The following is a 23,995-nucleotide window of genomic DNA, read 5'->3' on the forward strand; positions in this document are numbered from 1 at the left end:
TTTGAAAAGGGTCTTTTTTGATTTTGAAAGGTCACCTTTGGTCTTTAGAACACGTGTTTTTTGCATTTTCTGGTTAATAAAGAATAGTCTTTTTATTCTTTAATTTTCATTTCTTTTTTCCTTTTAAAATTTTCCTTTATATTTTAAGGTCCTTCTGATCTCTCTTACAGGATGTTTGTCAGTGGAAATGTTAAATTTAACCAATTGTTCAGTCAGTCAATTGTCTACTCTACCATTGTGCTAAGCATTGGGGATATAAAAAGAGACAGTCTGCCCTCAAGGATCTAACAGTCTAATGGGGGTGTGTGTGTAAGATTTAAATTAATATTAATAACTCCAAGTAAAATTATTTATAAAGTTTATTAACAATCACTAGAAATAGAAGAAATTAAAAAAAAGAAATAGAAGTTCAAAACCTAATTTTCTAACTAAAGTAAGACCACATGTGTAAATTCTCCTACTTGACTGAAAGCCAACTTCAGCAGCTGCGTTCAAGGAAAAAGAGAGAGAGATGAGGTCACACCAAAACTTTATCCTCTATTCATACACATGCAGTGTTCACACTCAGTGTGAGCACACAGATGGGATGCTGGGTAAGAGAGTCCTGGGGAGCAAATTCTATCCACACAATCTCCCCTGTGTTTCCATTGGAAGGCAAGCATGTTAGAATCTCCCAGATTTACATGCCTAATCTCCCCAATGAATCATTACACATAACTAGCTTATATCTCTAGAGATCTCTTACTAAAGGTGCATACAATATTGTACTTTCTAAAGGGAAATTACAATAATTTGGGGATAAGAGGGAAATAAAAGAAAAACAGCAAAACAAATGTTAGGTGGGCGCATTGACAGGAAGCCAATTGTTAGGGCAATTCCCTTTGGCATAAGAGTTTCAATTCAGAGTAAATGCGTTCAACCCTCCCACAGTTCATTCAATTCACTACATCCCAAAGTTCATTCTGGATCTTTTGATGCAGTGTGTGATTTCTGCAGGCATCTTGATGGCATCTTCTCCAAACAGTTCACTTTCTTGATTGGGGAATTAGTGGGTTTCTTATCCTAAAAATTTCTCCAAAAGATTTTAAACTTTTCCATTAGGATAATTATACAATCCCCCTGAGGAAGATGTTGACCAACACCGATATCACCCTGGGATACATAGCTGAGTTATGAGGTATATGAATCAATTGTCAAAAGAAAGTCAAAAACATAAAAAAAACAAATAGAAGAAAAGAAAAAATTAAAATCAAATTGTGTATAAAAAAATATGAGTAAGCAAGAATAAGCCCATAACAGGTCCTAGAATCAGGACCCAATAAAGTGATTTATGTCCCACAAGCCTGGAGGAGGACCATTGCAGCAATATACACTTACCCAATTAGCAGCCAGGATGACAGAAAATTGCCATAGTATGAAAGAGAGAAAAGGGACTAGACTTTGAAGGAAAAGGAAAATAGTATTCCCTGGTTTGATTTTACTTTCACTCACAGGGATAGGGGAGCCAAAAGGGCAGCCAAACTGAGGTACTTTGTCTGAATCTGGTATGGGAAATTCCTGCTTCTGACATAAAACAGCCACTTTCTCGAACCCTAAAACAATTCCTCTGTCTTGGCATAAATTCTCATCAATTCCACCCACATTGATTGGTCTCCATGACTTTGTGCTTCTTGACAGAGTCTCATCAATCCCACTGGGATTGGTTGGTCTCCTTGACCTTGTGTTTCTCGGCAGTTTACAATGGCTCTTTTGTGATCCCTTCTATTGAAGTCAGACACAATTATTAGTTAAAGTCCTATAATATTAACAATCAATGGCAGGTTTCTACAGTCTAAAGCTTTTGGGTATGCATTAATATTAGGGCTAATGGATTATTGTAAACTTATTTTAGTGCAAAATAAAAAAAACCATAAATACTGTTTACATGTACTTCAAATACAAAAATATAAAGAGAGGAAAGAAAAGTCAAATATCCTATTGCACATAAAAGGAAAAACAATAATGAAATTTTTTTAAAAATCAAAAATTAATAGTGCACATTCCATGAGACAATGTGTTAGCCAAGCAGAGGCACAACACAAAAGTTTCTCACTCAAAAAATGAGATTTATTCCCTATTTTTACTCAAATGTTTCCTTAAAAAAAAGTTTTAGTTCTTTTTCCAACTTCGCTGGTTGCCAAAAATGTAAGATTTACATTAAAATCAGTAACTCCAAGAATTAATTTTATAAAGTTTATTAATAATCACTTGAAGTAGAAGAAATAAAAGAAAAGAAATAGAAGTTCAAAACCTAATTTTCTAACTAAAGTAAGACCACGTGTGTAAATTCTCCTGCCTGGCCGAAAGCCAGCTATAGCAGCTGCATTTAAGGAAAAAGAGAGGCAGGATCACACCAAAACTTTATCATCTGTACATATGCATGCAGCGTGAGCACGCAAATGGGATGCTGGGTAAGAGAGTCCTGGGGAGCAAATTCTATCCACACAGGAGACAAGATGCAGACAAATATATACGAAGCAAGCTAAATACAGGATAAAGAGGAAATAAAAGAGGGAAAGCCCTGGTATTAAAAGTCATTAAGGAAGGCATTTGTAGAAGTTAGGACTTTAGTTAGGACTAAATGGAATCCAGGGAGAAGTCAGTTGTCCAAGTAGAGGAGGGGAAAAGAAGGAACAGTTAGTGTTTTTTTCGGGTGGTAAGCTATGAATTCTTTCTTTTTTTGTTTTCTGTGTTCAGAAGTTCTGGGCAATTTTCTTTTATTACTTTTGTATTATGGTTCTCAGATTATTTTCATACATAACCAAAAGACCAAAATAAAATCAAAGATACACTGATGTGAAAGCCGACTCCAACAGTTCTTTTTCTGGAGGTGGATAGCATTCCCCATCATAAGTCTTTCAGGATTGTTCCTGATCGTTGCATTGCCAAGAATAGCCAAATGTTTACAGATTATCATCATCCAATATTATTGTTATTATATACAATGTTCTCTTGGCTCTATTTTGCTCTGCATCGATTCATGTAGATCTTTCCAGCTTTTTTCTGAATTCATCTTGCTTATCAATTCTTATAGCACAATAGTATTCCATTACCAACATGTACCACAGTTTGTTCAGCCATTCCTCAATTGATGGACATCCCCTCAATTTCCAGTTCTTTGCCACCATAGAAAAGGGTGCTCAGATATTTTCATTTGTCAAATTCTTCTAGGAGCCCTGTAATCATTAAATAATCTCCATACATCCTATCTTCCAAAACAATAAGTTTTGTTTGTATGAGAATCATGATTTCTTTACTTTTTCTTCTCATCGTCTATCTTAGACTCAATACTGAGTATTGGTTCTAAGGCAGAAGAGTGGTAAGGGCTAGGCAATGGGGGTTAAGTGAATTGCCCAGGGTCACCCTGCTAGGAAGTATCTGACATTAGATTTGAATTCAAGATCTTGTGTCTCTAGACCTGATTCTCTATCCATTGAGCCACCTAGCTGGCTCAGTCATACTTTTCTTTGAACATTGTTGCCTTTTGCATCTCATCTTTTATATTGTCCTTCACTTCTGTGTATTTTTTTCCGGCTTGCCAACATGAATGAAAGTTTTTCTGTTTCAGTTATTTCTGCCATACAGGGCCATAACTTTTGCTTTCAAAAGTCTTTTATTTTAAATAATCAAGAATCTTCCTAGGGTGGTTTAATGCTCTTCCTCAGTCCAACAGGGTCTTCTTCCTCATCAGGTGATAATTCATTTTCTTTTGTCTTGCAGTATTTGTATTCATAGATGCCTGACCTCTCTTATTTGATAATTGAGGCCATTTTCTCTTTTGTTATTAATATCTTCCCTTTTTTATTTGCTTATGCTCAAAGTGTTTAACTGAATTTTGTTTCTCCTGAGATCTTTGGTAATTTCAGTCTTTTTCTCCCTCAGAGTTTCATATTGTCCACTTTCTAATACTTCCCTTTTTACTGTGGTTTATATGGGAGTTGGGCTTCAGTATTATCTTAGCTTCTTCTCAGAGTGGGCAAATCATACCTAACCAGCCCCAAATAACTTCTAGAGGGGCAAAACTGGCCTTAACTAATATTATGCTTTTCTATATAGACTTCCATATCCTAGTCCTCTCTGTTTCTCACTATTGTGGCTGAGCTATGGTGTGGCCCAGAGTGCTTGCATGCTGTTTTTACAACCTGAGCAAATTTCCACTATTTGGATTTCTGAGACACTGAGAAGGAAGTAGGACTTGTTTGTATATAGAGTTGAATTCTGTTGCAAGCACTTGAGTGGGAAGACTGAGTGAGCACATGAAATATGAGGGAATAATATTGTTAGTTCATTGGGTTCTACAATTTTTTTGAAAGCTTTATGTCCTCAGATGATAGAGATAGCTGAGATTGCTTTATCTCTTATGCATAATTTCCATTTTGGAGAGCTTTGAGAGGTTGTGAGAATCTAAGAAAACATCTAGTCTTCATTTTGTCGATCATGTTGGTCCTCTCCTAGTGTCTTCATTCTTTTTCTTCCCTTTGCTCTTCTCTGTATTGTAGGTTCTTGGGCTTTGTTTCCTTTTGACCTCTTCTCCTACCTTTATCAACCTCTGTTTTTTGTCTAAGGGTATAGTTTTTTGTGCTTATGGCTAATCCCTCCATGAATCTACCCTCTGTTATTCTCTCCTTTCTCCTTTCCCTCCAATATCCCTATTGGGTTGAATATATTTCTAAGCCAAACTCTGTATGTTTGGTCTAGTTCACATGAAAGTGAAGTTCATGTGGTACCTGCTCTCCAATGCCCCCTTCCACGTTTGCATAGTCTTCTAGAAACTTGTGTACTCTAATTATGTGAGATAATTAAGTTCTCCATTCTTCCTTAATGTATCTTCTCTGTCTTTCTATTAATATCCAAACATAAGAAAGCCACTCCTAAGCTCTTTGTCTCATTTGACTCCTTCTATGTCCCATGATGTCAGTTCTAAAAGGACTTTTGTATCATCCACCCCCTCAGCCCTTGTTAGAATGTAAATGGTTCAACCTTTTAAAAAGTTCTGTCTGAATGTTCACTTATATTTACTTATTTATTTTTCTCTTGACTCCTATATTTGTATTTCAGAGTTCCTATTCAGCTCCAATATTTTCATCAGGAATGCTTGGAAGTCCTGTCTTTCATTGATGGTCCATTTCTTCCCTTATAGGATTATACTCAGTTTTTCTGGGTAAGTTATTCTTGGTTGTAGACCTCTGTCTTTTGTCTTTTGGAACATCCTATTCCTTACTTTCCACTCCTTAATAGTGCTAGTTGCAAAATCTTGTGTGTTCCTGATTGTGATTCCTGGGTATTTGAACTCTTTCTTTCTGGCTACTTTTGTATTGCTTTTTCTTTCCTCTGAAAACTCTGGATTTGGCACTGACATTCCTGAGAGTTTTCATTTTGATGTTTCAAGATATGATTAGTGTTGCTAACATTTTCATTTTGTCTTGTTCTAATGTTTCTGGGTGGTTTTCTTTTAGAATTTATTTAAGCATGCTATATAGATTTTATTTTTCTTTGTCATGAATTTCTGGTGATTAAATAATTCTTATATTATCTTTCATTAGTTTTCAAGGTCAATTTTTTAAAAATATAAAATACTTCACATTTTCTTCTTTTTTAAAAAATCTTTTAACTTTGTCTTAATATTTCTTGTTAATCTCTTGGACTCATTAACTTCTATTTATTCCATTCTAATTACTAGGGAGCCTGCTACTTGGGTAAGATTTTGTATCTCCTTTGTTTAAGTTTTTATTTCTCCTTCCATGCTTGTTTTCTTATCTGTCATTTCTTATTTTTACCTGTACAACTAGGTCATGTTTAATGCAAGTTCAAATAATGCACAATTTAAATTAGCACAAATTATACAATGATATTGGAATATTTAGTGTAAGCTAAAATTCAATTTATATGATCATGCTAGCTAGCATGTCATCGTATTGTCACTCTGCACTTTAGACATTATTATGCCAATGTCATTTTCTGCTGCATACCATGTTAACAAAAGTTGTGTTTTTTTTTTAAAGCATTAAGCAAAATAGACAAAAATAATAATATTTTGGATGGAAATACTGCTAATGTAAAAATGAAGTGTTGTTATTATGTTAGGACAAAATTTTGATGGAATTGAACAGGATAAATATGGTCTATAAAATATAACTATAAAATAGAATGAGATATCAAAATGCCTAAATCTATAGTACAGAACATTATAAAGCAGACAAGTGAAATAAAAGAGAAAGGCTAAGTTGCATCAGCTTTTTGTGGTTTACAAACCATTATAAAGAATAGAAGTTTTATAGTGATAGAAATAGAACATCTTTTAGTAGTATTGATTGAAGATTATAAAAGAATGCACTCATCTTAATAGAAGAGTCATTCATTTAAAAGGTTCAGATTTGTTTAAGTCAGTAAAAGGAAGTGGAAATTAAGTGAATAGTGAAGAAATTTACACATGTTAGCGTCGTTGCAAAATTGAGTTTAGTTATATAATGTTAAAATTACTAGAGAAGCAGCTAGTACCATGGCAAGATGCAGCTGTTTAATATATTATTGATGTTTTGAAGAAAATATTTGAGGCTAATGCTGATCAGTAATATGTGGATCAGGCAAGTTCATTTTAGAAAAAGATGCATTTCAAAACTTAGACTTCTGTGAAAGAAAAAACCACCCTGGATTTAAACTATCTCAGGATCACCTAACACTTGTATTGGGAAGTAATACCGAAGAGGATTTGAAATGAAAATCTGTTGCTTTTTATCAGTTTTGAAATCCTCAAGCTCTGATACAATCATTGATCACATCCAGTTTTTTGACATTCAAATAAGAAAGTGTGAGTGACTAAAGCTGATTTTAAAGGATTGTTTTCAGAGGGAGAATCAAGAGGATAGATTGAAAGTTAACAATTTTGCTTTAGCTCTTTATATCCTCCTTCACAATGACCTATAAAATGTGCCAGACATAAAATCCTCCCAAAAAGTCAACGTGAGTCATTTTTCTAACTGAGGGAAGCATAGGAAGAAAGACAGGGAAATCTGTGGACCCTGGTGTGGGAGCTGACCAGGAACACAGAGAACCGCTTGGTATCAGGCAAAAGCTGCTGTTGGCTATTATAGTGGTGGCAGCAGTGGGGAATACCTAATTTCTTAGGGTTTGTAAGAGGACAGAACACCTGGGTAAAAAGAGATTCTAAGAGACCTTATATTAGTACTGGGAGCAGGAATGGGTGACATCCGACAGCTCTGTTGCCATTACTCAATTCCAGGGGAGAGAAGGGTGTAGGACTCAAAAGAGACTGGGGATTTTACCTATGTAAGGAAAAAAACAAATTCTAGAAATAGATATTTGAATCCAAGCCTAAGAACAGAGTAGGAACTCAGTTCTAATCTTTAGCTCTTTCTGTGTACTTATAGTAGAATAAGCTCCTCATTTACATAAAGTCCAAAACTAATTAGTAGACTATAGGAAAATGAATAAGCAAACAAACGAAAAACCTAGTAACCTCAAGACACAAACACAGAAGTCAATTAAAAATAACTACAGATATGGGGCAACTAGGCATCTAGTTAAGATAAAGAACCAGGCCTTGAAAATGGGGGGGGTCCTGGGTTCAAATCTAGCCTGAAACCCTTTCTAGCCTGAAACCCTTTCTAGCTCTTTGGCCCTGGATAAGTCACTTAAACTCAGTTGCCTAGTCCTTACCCCTCTTCTGTTTTTGAACCAATACCTAGTATTGATTCTAAAACAGAAGGTAAGGTTTTGTGTGTGTGTATTCATAAGCAAAGCCTCAAAGAAAAATGTGGTTTGAAAAGATGCCCAACAATAATTCCTTTAAAAAGTTAAAGAGATTTTTTAAAAGTAAAAATAAAATTATTTTAAAAACTAAGAGCAGTAGATGAGAATTAACACTGATGAATACTATAGTAGAGACTTGAACAAGTCTTGGATAGCAAGAACATAAAATCGGTCAGTACTTAAAAATATTAATTCAGACTACTTCCTGGAGGAGGACACATATTAAAACTGAAGCTTAAATACTTTGGCCACATAACGAGAAGACCGGACTCATTGGAAAAGATCCTGATATTGGAAAAGATTGAAGGCAAAAGGAGAAAGGAACAGCAGTAGATAATGTCATGGAAGCAAAGAACATGAACTTGGACTTTGAGAGATATTAGAGGATAGAAGGACTTGCTTTGGCATGCGATGCCCAAGGGGTCATGAAAAGTTGGACTTAACAGAACAAAGACAAAAAGGATGAATTGGGAAAAGAAGTGAGAACAATGCACTAAAAGAGGATTAAATTTGGTTAAAGAGATAAAATTGAAGAAAACAGCTAAAAATTGGAATTATGTGAATAGTAAAAATGGTATACAAAATGCTGAAGAAAGTAACATCTTAAACCTTAGAATTAGCCAAATAGCAAAAAAGTACAAAATCTCACTGAAGAGAGTAACTACTTAAAAATTAGAATTGGCCAAGTGGAAGTTAATGATACCTTGAGAAAAACTAAGTTAGAAGACTGAAAAAATATGAAATACCTCATAAGTAAACAACTGAATGGAAAATAGATTGAGGAGAGATAGTTTAAGAATCATTGGGTTCTTTGCAATCCATCAACATAAATAAGAGCCTAGATATTATGATGAGGCAAAATTGAAATCAAAAGATTTCTAGGATTACAACCAAGAATAATTTACTCAGGAAAATGAGTATAATCTTATAAGGAAGGAAGTTGATATTTAATGAAATTGAGGACTTTTGATATTTCCTGATGGAAAGGCCCAGAGCTGAATAAAAAAAAAATCTCATATTCAAACAAAAGAGAAACATAAACAAGGTCAGACTGTTCATATCCCTGTATGGGAAAATATACATGTATATGTAACCCCTCAGAAATTGATTAATTGGGATGTTAGAGGGAGTCCACCTAGAGGATATTACTGTGATTCTTTTATGTTGGAATGATTTCATATAAGACTGGGAAGGGGAGAAAAAGAAATGCACTGGGAATAGAGAAGTGGGGGAGAAAAATGGGGAAAATTATGAAGTGAATTAGAGGAAGAGTAGGCAACCTTTGAACTTCACTTTCATCTGCAGGGGGAGAATATGCATGCACACACAATTGAGTATAGAAATTTATTTTATGCAACAGGAAAGTAGGAGGGGAAAAAGAAAAAGACTAGTAACTGGAACATAGAAGCAAAACGGATTCTTCAGGAAGGGGACAAGGTGAAAAAGAGAAGGCTAGTATAAGGGAATAGGATAGAGGGAAATATATAGTTGGCATTCTTAACTTTGAATGTGAATAAGATTGAGTCACTCATAAAACAGAAGAGGATAGAATGAATTAGAAACTAGCATCCAAAAACAGTTATTTACAAGAAACATTTTTGAAATAGAATGATAAACAGTGAAAATAAGGAGCTGGAGTAGAATCTATTATGCTTTAGCTGAAGTTAAAAAGGCAAGGGTAGCAATCATGATCTGACAAAACAAAAGCAAAAATAGGCCTAATTAAAAGAGATAATCAGGAAAAAAACTATAGTTTGCTAAAAGATACGATAGGCTAATGCAAAATTTTGTTTTGTGTGACTTCATGAATAAGTATGAAGTCAGATTTATCACACATATATGAGAGTTGGGGGGAAAGGGGTGGGAGGATGAGGAGAATCTAGAACTAAAAATAAAATATGAAAAAAAAGGGCTAGTTTCCAAGTTATTTTACCTTAGCTAGCTGTTGAAAAACATTCCAGAACGATATCACTTTTAGAGCATTACCAATATTAGATAATGCATCAGATCATCCAGTTATATATTTGGTTTGTTATGTAAGAATGAAAGCATTCACCGAGAGTATACATGAAGATTTAAAGAAAGAAGACAGTTCAATCTAAACAATAAGGACAGTTTTGTCATTGTTAGATATATCTTTAAGTAAGATGCTAAAACCTTTTTAACTTTAAAATTTTTCTTCCTATACTATTACTTCATAATAGGCAAAAGTAGATTTTTCTTTTTCTTTTCTGTTATTACATTAATAAACAGTAAAACATTTAAAATTTTTTTCATTGTATATGTCTACTGAGCTGGAACCAATTACCATTTTTTACATAGAATTATAACTGCAAATAGATATTCAAATAATATGGCCATTTAATGGGATTCATTATTCACAATGTTTAGGACCTAACTGCAATGCATTTTATTCATAATTATCATTTGAAACTAAAACTCACATCATTTCCATTTTGAATTCTAATTAATCTTGTAGACAGTGTTTTTCTTGGGAGGGATTTCATTTAGCTGTTTTTGAGTTATATTCTCCTTGGTTTGTCTCTTGGGTATCTAATTCCTTCCCTCCCTTCTTCTATCTTAAACTTCCTCTTATTTTCTTTCTTTCTTTCTCTTATTTTTAGTTCTGAGATCACACTTCTCTTGAGAATCTTAAGTGTGCAATCAACTTTTCTGAGACTTTCCTTTTTTGAGTCCCTCATTGGTTTCGAGTTTTCTTGATTGTTTCTGTGGTATATTTTTGTCTCTCCCTGGTTTAGGTTTCAAGACCATATTTATATCATAAGAATTTGTTCAGATCCACCTTTCTTTTGTAATATATATAATATTGTGGTGAATTATTCTTCATATATTTGATAGCATTCACCAGTAAATCTCTTGATTCTCAGTTTTTTTTCTTTATAAGTTCATTTATGGCTTGGCCAATTTCTTTTTACAAGATTGAATCATTTAAATTTAAAAGGCAGACAGGATCTAGAAGAGAAGTTTACTGGATTCCACCTAAGTGAAGCTCACAGTTGTGTGTGATCCAGGCCGAAAGCAGAGTTAAGATCTTGCAAAGTTCAGTTCACCCTAGCTCAACCCCTAAGGCACAATGAAGTTTAAAAATTCCTGTCTGCGGCTACCCCTGAGAACCTTAAAAGGTACAGTACTCAACATCTGGAAAAGGAGCAGAAAGACCCTAGAAAATAAGATCAGAAAAGGCTTTTTTATTCCTCTGCCTTCATCCTCAGGAAATTCCCTTCCTGGTGTTGCCCTCCCACCTAAACTATACCCCACCTCCAATATCCTACATTGTATCCCTGTTGAGTTTTTGTGTGTGTGTGTGTGTGTGTGTGTGTGTGTGTGTGTGTGTGTGTGTGTGTGTGAGACCATGTAACCCCTCTCTCTTCATCTGATAGTTTGTCCCCAATTCCTTTCCTTCATTTTTTTTTCTTCTTCCTATGTGTCCCATTTAAGAAAAATAGCAAATTCTACTCCTTCCTCCTCCTTCCTATGCCGGTGTATTCCTTTTACTCTCCCTTCTCTTTCTCTAATATCTTTCCTGGCCCTCAGGTCTTCTGTTTCTTTTTATCATTCCCATTTTTTCTTGATAAGCTAACAGATTTTTAATATTAATAATTTTATCCTCATCAAAAGAACAATGGAAAATAAGGACAGTTTACTTCATACACATTTTGGTCTATCATAATTCTCTTCTCTGGCTCCCTAGAATCTTTCAGCAAAAACAATCACAACTACCTACTTTTATACAGAGAAAAATACCATCTCTCATTTAACAAAATGCAGGATGTTCACATGGAGACAGAAACGCTACAGTCAAACATACCAGGAAATTTGTATATGTGAGACCTAGTGTTTGACAAACCACACAAATCTTTTCTCCTTGCATTTATTTGTTATTTAGTTTTCATTCAAACACATTCTCATTTCTTTCAGACACATTTACAGTGAAAAACACATTGGATAAATGGGGGAACATTTGGCTAAGAAAAGTCTGGTAAAAAGCTGTGGTAGTTGCATTTTGAATGCCTTTATGCTTCAAAACAGGGAGGTTAATTCTACAATAAAACTTAAAACAAAATAAAAACATCACTGGGATTCTTTTACATGGAACTTTTTCAGCAGGAAAAAAAAGGGAAAAATCACTGTACTCTTTTAACCTCATTTGTATACTCACTATAATGTGACTTACTTTTGCCACATTTTTTGTGACTACTTAGTTAAAGACATCATAGTTACACGTTAAATTGTACATTTTAGTAAACTAAACTGACCATTCTAAGAGACCCAAATGAAGTACAGTTGGGCAACAAAATTTAATTGCTCCCTTTCCAACTCTACCCAGAATATTCCCAAACTCTTTCAAATTTCATTTGACTAGGTGAGGGTTTATGCTGCTTGTTTGGCCAAATTTAAAGTCTTCCAATCCACCTAAGATTCTCATTGAGTAATGAGAAGCTGCTTTAAGACCTATGGGGCTAATATATTTAGTTTTGAGGAAAGCACCATTGATTTCTGTTCTTGAAATTCTTGTGGAAAGTAAAGCATTAGCTTAGTTCCCCAAATGAATCAAAAATAGAACCTGGGAATGTGCATGGTAGGAAGTCCATGTAAATGGACTTTTAAAATATTGGCTAATAAAAATCCAACAGGGATTTTTCTCTAAACTTCAGCATTTCATTGGAAAATTTTGGAAGTCCAAATATGGCTATGAGTTTACAACAACCAGATCTTGCAAACCACATTTTAGAATAAGTTTTAATGACTCTTACTCTCTCTTGTAAATGAAGTAGTATGGTATTTTTTTTTCCAGGCCATTATGAGTAAAGATTATTTTATGAAGATTTTGCAAAAATGCTTATGGTCATCCAAGTTTAAAATATGACTATAGGTCGATGTACTACTTATTCATCTCCAAATTGGGAATGATGTGGTTTGGGCTAGGAGAGTAAATGAGAGATTTCTCTGCCCTATCTCATTCCTACTTTGGTGGGGTGGAGGCAGTTATCTCACTTTTGCACAGATTAAAAAAAATAGAACACTTAATTTTTAAACCGTTTCAACTGAGATCAGATTTGAATCCTGGACCTCTCATCTCCAGGCCTGACTATCTACTGAACCTCCTAGCTGCCCTTCACCTACTTTATTTATAACTTTTTTTTTTAAAACCCTTATCTTCTGTCTTAGAGTTAATACTGTGTATTGGCTCCAAGGCAGAAGAGTGGTAAGGGCTAGACAATGTGGATTAAGTGACTTGCCCAGGGTCACACATCTAGGAAGTATATGAGGCCAGATTTGAACCTAGGACTCCTAGGTCTGGCTCTCAATCCACTGAGCCACCCAGCTGCCCCCTATTTATAACTCTTTGCTACCCCCAAGAATCTTCTTGTGATTTTAAAAAAATAATCTTTGTTTCTGTCTTTGATTTCTTTGGGATACATTCCCTTTAATGCATAATCCAAAATTGAAATCCAGAATGGTGGTGTTACTTCACAGCTCCATTGTATTGAGGTGTCTTTCTTCTTTCAGCCTCTCCAATGATAAGTCTATGCATGTTTGTGAGACAAAAATCTCAGTTTAAATTTGCCTTTCTCTTACTATTGATTTGGAACCTGTTTTGGAACATTTATATACTTGTTTTGAAAATGAGATGTTTTTGACCACTTATCTCAGTGATTCCCAAAGTGGGCACTACTGCCCCCTGGTGGGTGCTGCAGCGATCCAGGGAGGCTGCGATGGCCACAGGTGCATTTATCTTTCCTATTAATTGCTATTAAAATTTTTAAAAATTAATTTTCAGGGGGCTAAGTAATATTTTTTCTGGAAAGGGGGGGCAGTAGGCCAAAAAAGTTTGGGAACCACTGACTTATCTAAATGGGAACATCCTTCTTTCCAGCCTTGTTTCACATTACTCTCATTCACAAACTCTGTGTTGGAGCCAAATTAGATTTTTAGCTATTTTAGCAAAAACTGTTCCTTATCTCTGAAATATACTCTCTCCTAAATTGTCTCTCTCAGAATCCTTACATATCTTCAAAGTTCAACTCAAGTTTCATCATATTGGCTGATGTTTTCTTAAATTCACATATAGTAATTTATTCAACAATTTTCCAAATGATGGGCATCCATTGTTTCCTTTTTTTTTTTTTTTTTTTTGCTACCAAGAAGTGATCATTGAAAGTGTCCCTTTCCCTTTTTTTATTTCTATAGATTATATGTTCATTAGTGGTGTCTTCTTACTCAAAGGATCACAGTTTGGTGACTTCAGGGGTGTATTTCCAAATTGTTTTACAGAATGGATAAAATAGTTCATAAAAACCAATTCTGAAGTATACCTTAGAATTACATTAGTATCCCACAGCCCTCCTATAATTGTCATTTTCCTTTTTAGTCATCTTTGCCAGTCTTACAAATGAGAGATAGAGCTTCAAAGTTGTTTTAATTTGTATTTATCTTCTTGCTGGTGATATGGAGTGTTTAAAAATTCTTATTTGCTACTTTTATGCCATTTATTTCCTTTTGTATTATTTAAATTATTTCATAATTTTTAATTATTTCATAAAATAAATTTGTGTTGTAATGGAATATTTTTACTTCAAGTTAATCTTCCAGGAGAAGTTAATCTTTTTTGAAGACTGATTTTTTAAAAGGGGAAATCTGACATTCATTCGTGTGGACATAAGGTAGTGATTTTAGGTGAGGGCAGTCTTTATTAAAGGCATGGTGATAAGAGATAGGATAGGAAGGCCAGCTTAATTTGTCTGTAAAATACATGCAAGGGAACATTTATAATGAAAGCTTGGAAAGGTAGGTTTGATGCAGTATTATGAAGGGTTTTAAATGCTAAACAAAGGGATTTATATTTGATCCTAGAAGAAATAGGGAACCACTGAATTTCATTGACTAGGACAGTCAGCCTTGTGTTTTAGGAATACCAATTTGGCAGCTGTATTGAGTTTGGATTGGAGAATGGGGTAGGTTGGATTCACGGAAACCAATTATCAGACTATTGTAAGTTTAGGTAAGAAGGTGAACCTAAGGTATGGTGGTCTTATGAATGAGGGGGGCGTAGATGGGAGAGATAATATGGAAGGAAATAGAAGTGACAAGACTTAGTAAGTAATAGATTAGATATTATATAGGATAAGGGGAAATGAGGCTTTGAATCTTGTCAGTTTAGTAGGATGGTACTGCCTTTGACAGAAACAGAAAAGTTCAGAAGGGGATAGGTTTGGGGTGAGGGGATTAGGAGGGAGTACATTAATGAGTTCTGTTTGGGGCATGTTGAAATTGAGGTTCCTGTGTTCACAATGACCAGTAGAGAACAAAGATGAGGGCTGGTTATATAAATTGGGTAGCCTCTTTGAGTCCTTTTTTTTTTTCACTACACTTAGGCACCTTCTATAGGAAATTTTACTGATCCCTCAGCTTCTAGTGACATCCTTTCCAAAATTACATGTACCTTATATATTCTATATATGCTATGCGTAGTGTGAGTTCCATGAGAATATTGTTTCATTTTTGTCTATGTATTCCCAGTTCCTAGCACATTAATTTTTGAATGATCAGTAATTGAACTTGTGGTATGAATTTGTTAAGCTCTAAATGTGTGCCAGGAACTGTGCTATGAAATAGGGTTTCTAGTATAGAGTGAAACAATCTCACAAAAAAGGAATTTAATTTCTTTTAAAGGAGACAACAAATGGAGAGCTTTCAAATGGTTAAAGCCATTCATTTCTCTGAAACCTACATATCCCATGATGAGAAAGTCATAGGCAATTGCTCTTTGTCTTTGAATACTTCCTTTTTTTTTTAATATAATTTTGTCTTTGACTGTCCGACTATTCAAAATTACAAGAATCTTGAGGACTGCTGGGTAGCTCAGTGGATTGAGAGCCTGGCTCAGAGATGGGAGGTCCTAGGTTCAAATCTGGCCTCAGATACTTCCCAGCTGTGAGACCCTGGGCAAGTCACTTAACCCCCATTGCCTAGCTCTTACTACTATTCTGCCTTTGGATCCAAGACAGAAGGTAAGGGTTATAAAAAATAATTACAAGAATCTTAAAGTTTAAATATTTAATGAAAGTAACCATTTATTTCCTTGATTTTTTTCTAATGTAGTTTTATTACTTGAGTCAAGATCTGAATTCAAATTTAGCCTCAAACTTTTCCTAGCCGTGTGATCCTGGGCAAGTCCCTTAATTTGTCTAACTCTATTTCCTCAACCATAAAATTGGGATTATGATAGCATTTACCATCCACAGTTGTGAGAATTGGATGAGGTAATATTTGTAAAGATGCTTAGCATAGTGCCTGGTACATAGTAGGTTCTTAGTAAATACTTGTTCCCTTCTATACTCAGTTCTTTAGGAACTAAAATTTGAGGAGAATTACTTTTTTCCTTTTCTTCAGCTGGTAGCGTTTTTTTTTTTTTTTCCTTTTTCCAGTTCAACCTCAGAAGGACCTTAAATTTTAAGTACTCAGCAGGTTAATTGTACATTATCAGTCTTATATTTATCCAAGTCTTTTTAAGTATCAGCTGTATTCAAGTTTTTCTAATTCTGCTTCTCTGAATTTTCCTGTCTCATGAACCAGGAAAGGTTTTTTCCCTGTGTGTGTTGTGGACCTCTTTTACAGTCTAGTGGAATCTATGAAACCTTTCTCAGAATATTTTTACCTCAACATTTTGTAGTTGAATCAATGCAAATTTTTTTGTGTGTTTTGGAAAGTAAAATGTTCTAGTGTATTGTTATAAATAGATACTTTTTATGATATGAAAAAAGATCCTTCAATGCCTACACTTTGTAGGGTTTTTAGCATAAAAGAGTGTTGGTAGCATGTCAAAGGCAAGGAATTGATCACATGGTTTTGGAAGTTTTAGTTTTTAATGTGATTAATTATGCTGATTGTTTTCCTAATGTTGAACCATCTTGCATCAGTGTTCTAAATCTTACCTTGATCATAATGATTTCTTGGAGAAAGTACTGTAGTCTGACAGGATTTTGTTTAAAATTTTGAGTCTGTTCATTAATGGTATTGGTCTATAGTTTTCTTGTCACAGTGTTTTCAAACTTAATTTTTTTCCTCAATTACATGAAAAAACTTTTTTTAATCCTCATTTTAAAAAATTTGAGCTATATTCTCACTTTTTCCCCCTGCTTGAGACAGCAAGCAATCTGATAGAGATTTTACATGTGTAATAGTGTAAAACATCTTTCCATATTAGTACTTTTGTAAAAGAGAACTCAAACGAAAGAAAAATGAAGAAATAAAGTGAAATATATTATGTCTCAATCTGCATTCAGACTCATCAGTTCTTCCTCTGGAGGCAGATGGCATTTTTCATCAGGAGTCCTTGAATTTTATATCATGATATTTGGCTAGCTTTATAATTTTATAAAGTTAGCCAATTATATTGAAATGCAATTAGCAGTTCTTTAAAAAGTCCATAAATCTCAGGTTATTCCCCTTTAATATTGTACATATTAGGGAGTAAGATGAAAAATATGAAACTAGCAAAAGGAAAACAGTTCAGTCTGTTAAGTAAGAAAACAATCAGTCTAGTATTATATGAAAGATAAGCCAAATGAATAGCCATCTGTAGCACTGGAAAAGATGTTTGAGCATGAATTGAACAGGAAGTTACAGGTCTGTTAATATGCTGAACCCTGATAAGGATGTATATGAAGCATTTTATTATTTTGAGTAAAAGTAGTTCTTAAAGCACAAACAGAAGATTCACTTACTAAGTTTTGAGGTGAAACCAACAATACTTATTTAAGAAGTGGTTACATTAATGGAAGAACCTGTGACATCTTTAGGATTTATAACTAACACAAGTCTGTCCTACTATCTGTTACTAGACTGTAATGAAAAATAATCCATATGAAAGTATTGCAACAAAAGTACATTTATTTTTTTCTTATTCCCACAATTGAAAGTTGTTTAGGTCTGGTAGTTTGGATACCATCAAGTTTCTGTAATGAGATACGAGAAAGGAAGAGAAGAATCTTGCAAGGTATAATGCCTAGGACCTGGATCATGGAAAGCAAGTGTGGATTCACAAATTATTAACTTTTAAAGTTGGGATTCACAAACATCAGAAAGGTTATTATTCAGCATCTCAAACTAAATAGGAAATTATAGTAATTTTTTCCCAGAGCTACAGTGACGACTAGTTCTGAACTTTTTCCATAGTTGCCCCCCTTAGAAAGCATTCCCTGCAAGCTGTTTAGAGAAATTTTTATTAGTTAACAAAACTCCTGTTACTGAAGTAAGTGATAACTTCATTTCCTCCCCTCCACCCCTTGTCGTATTTTATATTTGCCTAGCAAGCTCCCATCTCTTGTTCTTCTAAACTCTGATTCAGAGTTGTAATCTGCTGAAATAAAAATTATTTCTCCTTATCTTTCTTTCTGAATTTGTATCCACTTCAGTGATACCCTTCATGGTTTTCCTCTGCTCTTTTTTTTTCATTTTTTTATTTCATTTTGTCTATTGGAACCCTACTTACTGCTTACTTAACTCTCTTTCATCCTAAACCTTTGTCTCACACTCCTTTCATCTTGTGTTCAGAACAATCAGATGTCAAAGTATTTGTTTTTGTGGGTTCAAGTGTTATCTCTGTGCCAAAGACCAGGAAAACCATAAATCTTGCTCTAATCTCTCTCTTCAGTTCAGTTCCTGAATGTCTTCTGGAATCTCCCCCTAGATATTATCTAGGAATTTAAAATTTCTATGGTCAAAACAGAGTCCATTGTCTGCCTCGCTTTTCTGAAAAAAAAAATTGATAATGTAATATTTCTCAGGGTCGTTATAAGCAGTCAGGTGTTCTAGTGGACTTGGAATCAGGAAAACCTGGATTCTTATCCTATCTCAGACTAGCTCTGAGCAAGTTCAACCTCAGTTTCACCATTTGTAAAATGAAGATAATAATAGCATAGTATTTGTAAATCACTTTGCAAGCCTTAAAGGGCTATTTAATGCTAGCTGCTATTGTTGTTGTCAGGTTCAAATGTGACAGTGTAATTAGCATCTCACAAGCTTATAAGTGCTATATAGAACTGTCAGTAGTTGTTGCTCTTCTTTCCTAAAATCACCTTGTTTCAGACTGGACCCTGTGTTTCTTTTGAGGGCTTCACCATACTTCTAATGATCTAGGTTCATAATCTTAAGAGTCATCCTTGATTTCCAGGTCTTATTGATTCTACCTCAACATTTCTCCCATTCATCACCTCTCCACTCATAGCCCTCACTCTAGTTCAGGTTTTCATTAACTCCTTTCTATATTAATGTAATATCTTTCCATTCTCCAGGCTTTTTCTTTTCTAGTCCATCTATAGCTGCCAAAATAATCTTCCTCATAAGGCATAAGCCTGACAGTGTTATTTTTTTGTTTGAAAGTCTTCAGTTGCTCCACGTAACATCTAAGATAAAATATAGACTCTTTAACTTAGCATTTAAGTCCCTTCACAGTCTAGCTTCTACCTACTTTTAAAGCATTTCTTCATACTATATTCCTTTATGGTCTTTCTATTCCAGGTCAACTAGACTTTAAATCCTTTGTTCCCAATCTCTGGCTTTAAGTACTACCTTCATGAATTCACCCAAGCCCTTTCTATGTCCTTGGAATGCATTCTCTCTCCACATCTGCATCTTAGAATCTTTGTCCTCCCTCAAGACTCAGTTCAAGAACAGCATTTATTATATAAATACTGGAGCAGTTTTTCTTTTAAGGAGAAACGGTGATCCTTAGGACTTCCTTGGTCAAGAGTACTAGGGATATAAAAGTATGCCCAGCCTCTCTATGAAGTCAGCGAATTGAAAATTTAGTGGAATTCCCACTGCTCCACAGATAGGCCTTTCTAACCTAATGTTGTCTTTGGTGTTTCATGCAGAGGTAAAATGGCATTTTATTTTATCAATTAGGATTTGTATCCTTTTTAACCCTGAAGTTGTTTTGACTGTATTTATGTTCTCTTAAGAGTCCCAAGCCTGAATCACTGGACTAGCCTCAGCTAGGAACGGTTGAGAATCCCCTTGTCTGTGAATTTTCTAGTTGTTTGTGCTCTCTCTTACCTCATTATACTCAAAGTGGGGTGCATGCCATTACCCCATGGGAGTATAACCTCCTTTGAAAGCAGGATCTATTTTGTTTTTCTTTGTGTCTTCCGGTGCTTTTCTAATAAGTTTGTTGAATTGAAACACTTAAGACTAGTTGTGTGGTATACTTATTATATCTTTTATATTTAATAGTTGTATGTGGGAAGCTGGCTAAGTATTAAGAGTTAGTGATATTTAGAGTCTCATCATTATCTTTATGATAACTGTAACAATTTACTTTTCCTTGTATATTTTACAGTTTTTCAGAAAGTATCAGTGTCTTCAGATTCTGATTTCCAAAGAGCAATTTCAGTACTGCATAGTTCTTACTTGGATTCTACATCTGAGAATGGTTTTCGTTACAGTGAAGTGACATTGGTGAAAAATGATTTTTTCTTAAAAGAGGTGAGGAAATTGTATAGGTATCTTAAAAAATTTTTTTTAAAGAAACATACCATTCACTTTATTTATTTGAGGTTTAGCATTTCAGTTTGAACCCAACAGTCTTGGAAATAGTCACTCAGGAGAGTGAATGAGTCAGTGAGTCAGAGAAAGAGAGAGTGTTTGAGAGAGAGAGAGAGAGAGAGAGAGAGAGAGAGAGAGAGAGAGAGAGAGAGTGTGTGTGTGGGGGGGGGGGGGGGTGTGCACGCGCGCACTTCTACTAATGTAGACCAGCTTCTCTGCAAATTAAAGTCTTAAAAGTTACACATTCAGTATATATCAGACCTTAACCCTAATCTTCTTGACTTTGAGGCAAGCTTTCTCATATCACATTGATATTACTATATACTGGTAAATAAGAACAAATTTTATTTGTCTTTCAAGGCTATCTCTTAGAAGGGTGACTGACAAATACTCCATATATACTTACTAGACAGAATGGTATATTTGTAGCTTTTAATGCTCATTCTCTTTTATGTAGTATAAAACTTTTTATCAACAAAAGGAAGCAAGCAACTATACTACAGAGGAACTTCATGAAACTTATGGTTTTCTTCTGTTTGACACTGAAAATCAGGTAAGGTAATTTGTTGTTGAGTTTTTTAAATCATCATATTTATATACAAATGCTTCTTAATATGCAATTTTACACATCTGTTAGATTGTCCTTCAAAACTTGTGGGACTCTTTATTCTTTAGTCTACCTAATGACAAGGCAAATAAATTTAAAAACGATCTTCAGGAAAGACATTCTGAATATTTTTAGGAATGAATCCTAATTACTACCCTCAAGTAAATTTATAAACCTATACCTTTAGGAGGTGGTAGGTATTGGGGGTGAGGGAAGAAGGCATTGTTCAGCTTTACTATTGTATTTCAGTGAGAAGAAATTAGCTATTTTTCCATGTTATATTTATTTTTATAAGTGTTTCTTGACATCTTTGGGGGATTTTTTGAGGAAGTGGCTTTTTTAGTAAGATGTGATCTCTAGAATTCAGGGTCCAATTTTGGAAACTTAAACTATACTTAAACATAGGAGAAAGTGCTGTTGTGTTCAAGTTGCTTAACTGGAGAAGTTTATGACTTTATAAATATATAATTTTTAATGGTATTGGCTTTTGGAAATTATTTAAAATTCCAAGACATTACTACAATCAGCAAATACTTGTGTGTTAGACATTGTGCCATAGTCAAAAAGAGGATCCCTGTCCCAAGGAACTCACATTTCAATTTGGGAAACTATGCTGATAAGGTAGATATATGTAGTGTAAATGGAAGATAATCAAATTGATTAGCATTGTCAAAGACTGATGAAAAGTCGGGATGGATTAGAATAAGAAAAGTCTACTAGATTTGGTAATTTTGGATAGAATAGTTACAATTAAATGATGATCAGAAGCCATATTGATAAAAGTTTAGAAGAAAATGAGAGGAGAGAGGAAGTAAAGGTTCCTAATTAATGTAAATGGATTTCTTAAATATTTTAGCTGAAAAGGGAGCATAAATATGGTTTGACAGTTGTCAGGATTATTGGATCAAGTGAGAGTTTTTTATTTTTTTGTTATTGTTGTTAAGAATTGGAGAGGCACGAGTGTGTTTGTTAGGAAGGAACCAGGAGTTGATGAGGGTGTTTGAAGATTACAGAGAGTGAATAGTGGAGACAGTTGACTAGAGAAGTTTGTTGATAGCTCTTGAGGAAGAAGGGAAGGTAGGTTAAAATTAAAGCTATAAATTTGCAACATTGAAAAGGACCTTAGAGATAAATTAATCCCATTTTTCTCACTTGAAAAATGGGAAAATTGAGTTCCAGGGAAGTTTGGTGACTTAGGAGGTCACTTAGGAAGTATCACAGGAAGAACTGGAACTTTTTCCCATTCTCCTTGTTATTCATTAATGAATGTTAGTAATAATTATTATATAATAAAAATACTAGTTTTAATAATATTTTGTATATTGGCACGCATGATTGTTAGAATTAAGTAATTTTCTTTTAGCTTATGATCTGAACCTAACCATAATTTTTTGTGGGGCCTTGACCATCAGAAAGTAGAACTCGTTTGAACCCCTAGCAATAAAAGCAGTAAGTTGTCAGTTTAATAAAACTTTATCTTTTCACACTATTTCCCATAGTGTTTGAACTTTAAGAAGATTTCTTTCACTTTTCTAAAAATTGATAGAAAAGAAAATCTGGGGCTGGGAAGTCAGGATACTTAACTTCTTTTCCTACCTCCCACTACTAGTTTTCTGTATGGATGATCACAATTTTGTTCATCTAGAAAATCATGGAGGTAGACTAGATTATTTTAAAGACCCTTTTCAGCTTTAAGAGTATAAGCTTAAATATTACGTATCTCTGAGAAAGCCCTTATTTCTCAAATAAATAGAAAACTGAGCCAAATTCATAAGGATATGAATAGATAGTTTTCTGATGAAGAGAAATCAAGGCTGTCTATGATCACTTTAAAAAACTAAATCATTCTTGATTAGAGAAATGGAAATTAAAACAACCCTGTGATACCACTTCACATCTATCAAATTGGCTGAGATGATAGAAAAGGGAAATAATAAATGCTGGAGGGCATGTGACAAATTTGAGACATTATTATGCTGTTGGTGGAGTTGTGAACTGATCCAGGCATTCTTGAGAACAATTTGGAAATATACTCAAAGGGCTTTGAAACTGTGCAAAGCCTTTGATCTAGCAATACTACTACCAGGTCTCTATCCTAAAGAGATAAAAATAAAAAGGGAAAAGGACCTATTTGTACAGAATTATTTATATCAGCCCTTTTTGTAGTGGCAAAGAATTAGAAACTATGGGAATCAGTTGGGGAACGCCCTTACAAATTATGGTTATATGATTGTAATGGAATACTACTGTCCTATTAAAAATGAGATGGATGATTTAAAAAAAACCTAGAAAGACCTACATGAACTGATGCAAAGTGAAGTGAGCAGAACCAGAACACTGTGCACAGAAACAGCAATATATGATGAACATTTATGAATGACTTAGCTATTCCTAGCAGTGCAATGATCTAAGAAAATCCTCAGGGACTCAGGATGAAAATTGCCATCTGTCTCCAGAAAAAGCACTGATGGATTAATGCACACAAGACATACTTTATTTCTTTTCTTTTTTTCCCCCACTTGTTCAAGTTGTCTTTCACAAAAGGACTAATATAGGAAGATGTTTTATACTATTACACATATAACATCTACATGAGATTGCTATCTGAGAGGAGGGGGAGAATTTGGCTCAAACTGGAAAAAAAAAAAGGTTAAAAAAAATTTTTTTTTGTAATTGAGGGGAAAAACAAAATATTATAAAAAGCATCAATAATAATTCAGTGTTATTTGATTTAAAGGCAAAATTAGTATGTCAGCTTGGACTATGTGTAGCCAGCAGTACTGTCACTACTTTGGGTGATCCAGCAAAAGGTAAGATTTTAAAGTAGATCTGACTGATGCTGTGCTTTGCTAATGTATTGAGGTTTAATTAACTCTTTTAAAATCTATAGTTATAAAGGGAATTTCTGTAACAGATTTAATAAATATCATGACTTTAAGCACAGGAATGAATTTCCTGACTTTCAAAACTTAACTGTTGTAGGAAAACCTACTTCTACTAGCTATTTGA

The 23,995-nt window shown here is 34.3% G+C and overlaps 1 protein-coding gene across 1 annotated transcript in view; it reads left to right on the forward strand.

Annotated features, from left to right (window-relative positions):
- TASOR2 (transcription activation suppressor family member 2) overlaps window positions 1-23,995 on the forward strand; it is an 84,189-nt gene that overhangs the window by 23,315 nt on the left and 36,879 nt on the right. Inside the window, exons 2-4 of the mRNA XM_044678322.1 lie at window positions 20,174-20,319; window positions 20,837-20,932; window positions 23,724-23,796. Of these exons, the coding sequence (XP_044534257.1) occupies window positions 20,174-20,319; window positions 20,837-20,932; window positions 23,724-23,796 (315 nt within the window). The remainder of the gene's footprint in view (window positions 1-20,173; window positions 20,320-20,836; window positions 20,933-23,723; window positions 23,797-23,995) is intronic.

Source organism: Gracilinanus agilis, chromosome 5 (assembly GCF_016433145.1).
Source record: "Gracilinanus agilis isolate LMUSP501 chromosome 5, AgileGrace, whole genome shotgun sequence".
In the NCBI taxonomy this organism is placed as follows: domain Eukaryota; kingdom Metazoa; phylum Chordata; class Mammalia; order Didelphimorphia; family Didelphidae; genus Gracilinanus; species Gracilinanus agilis.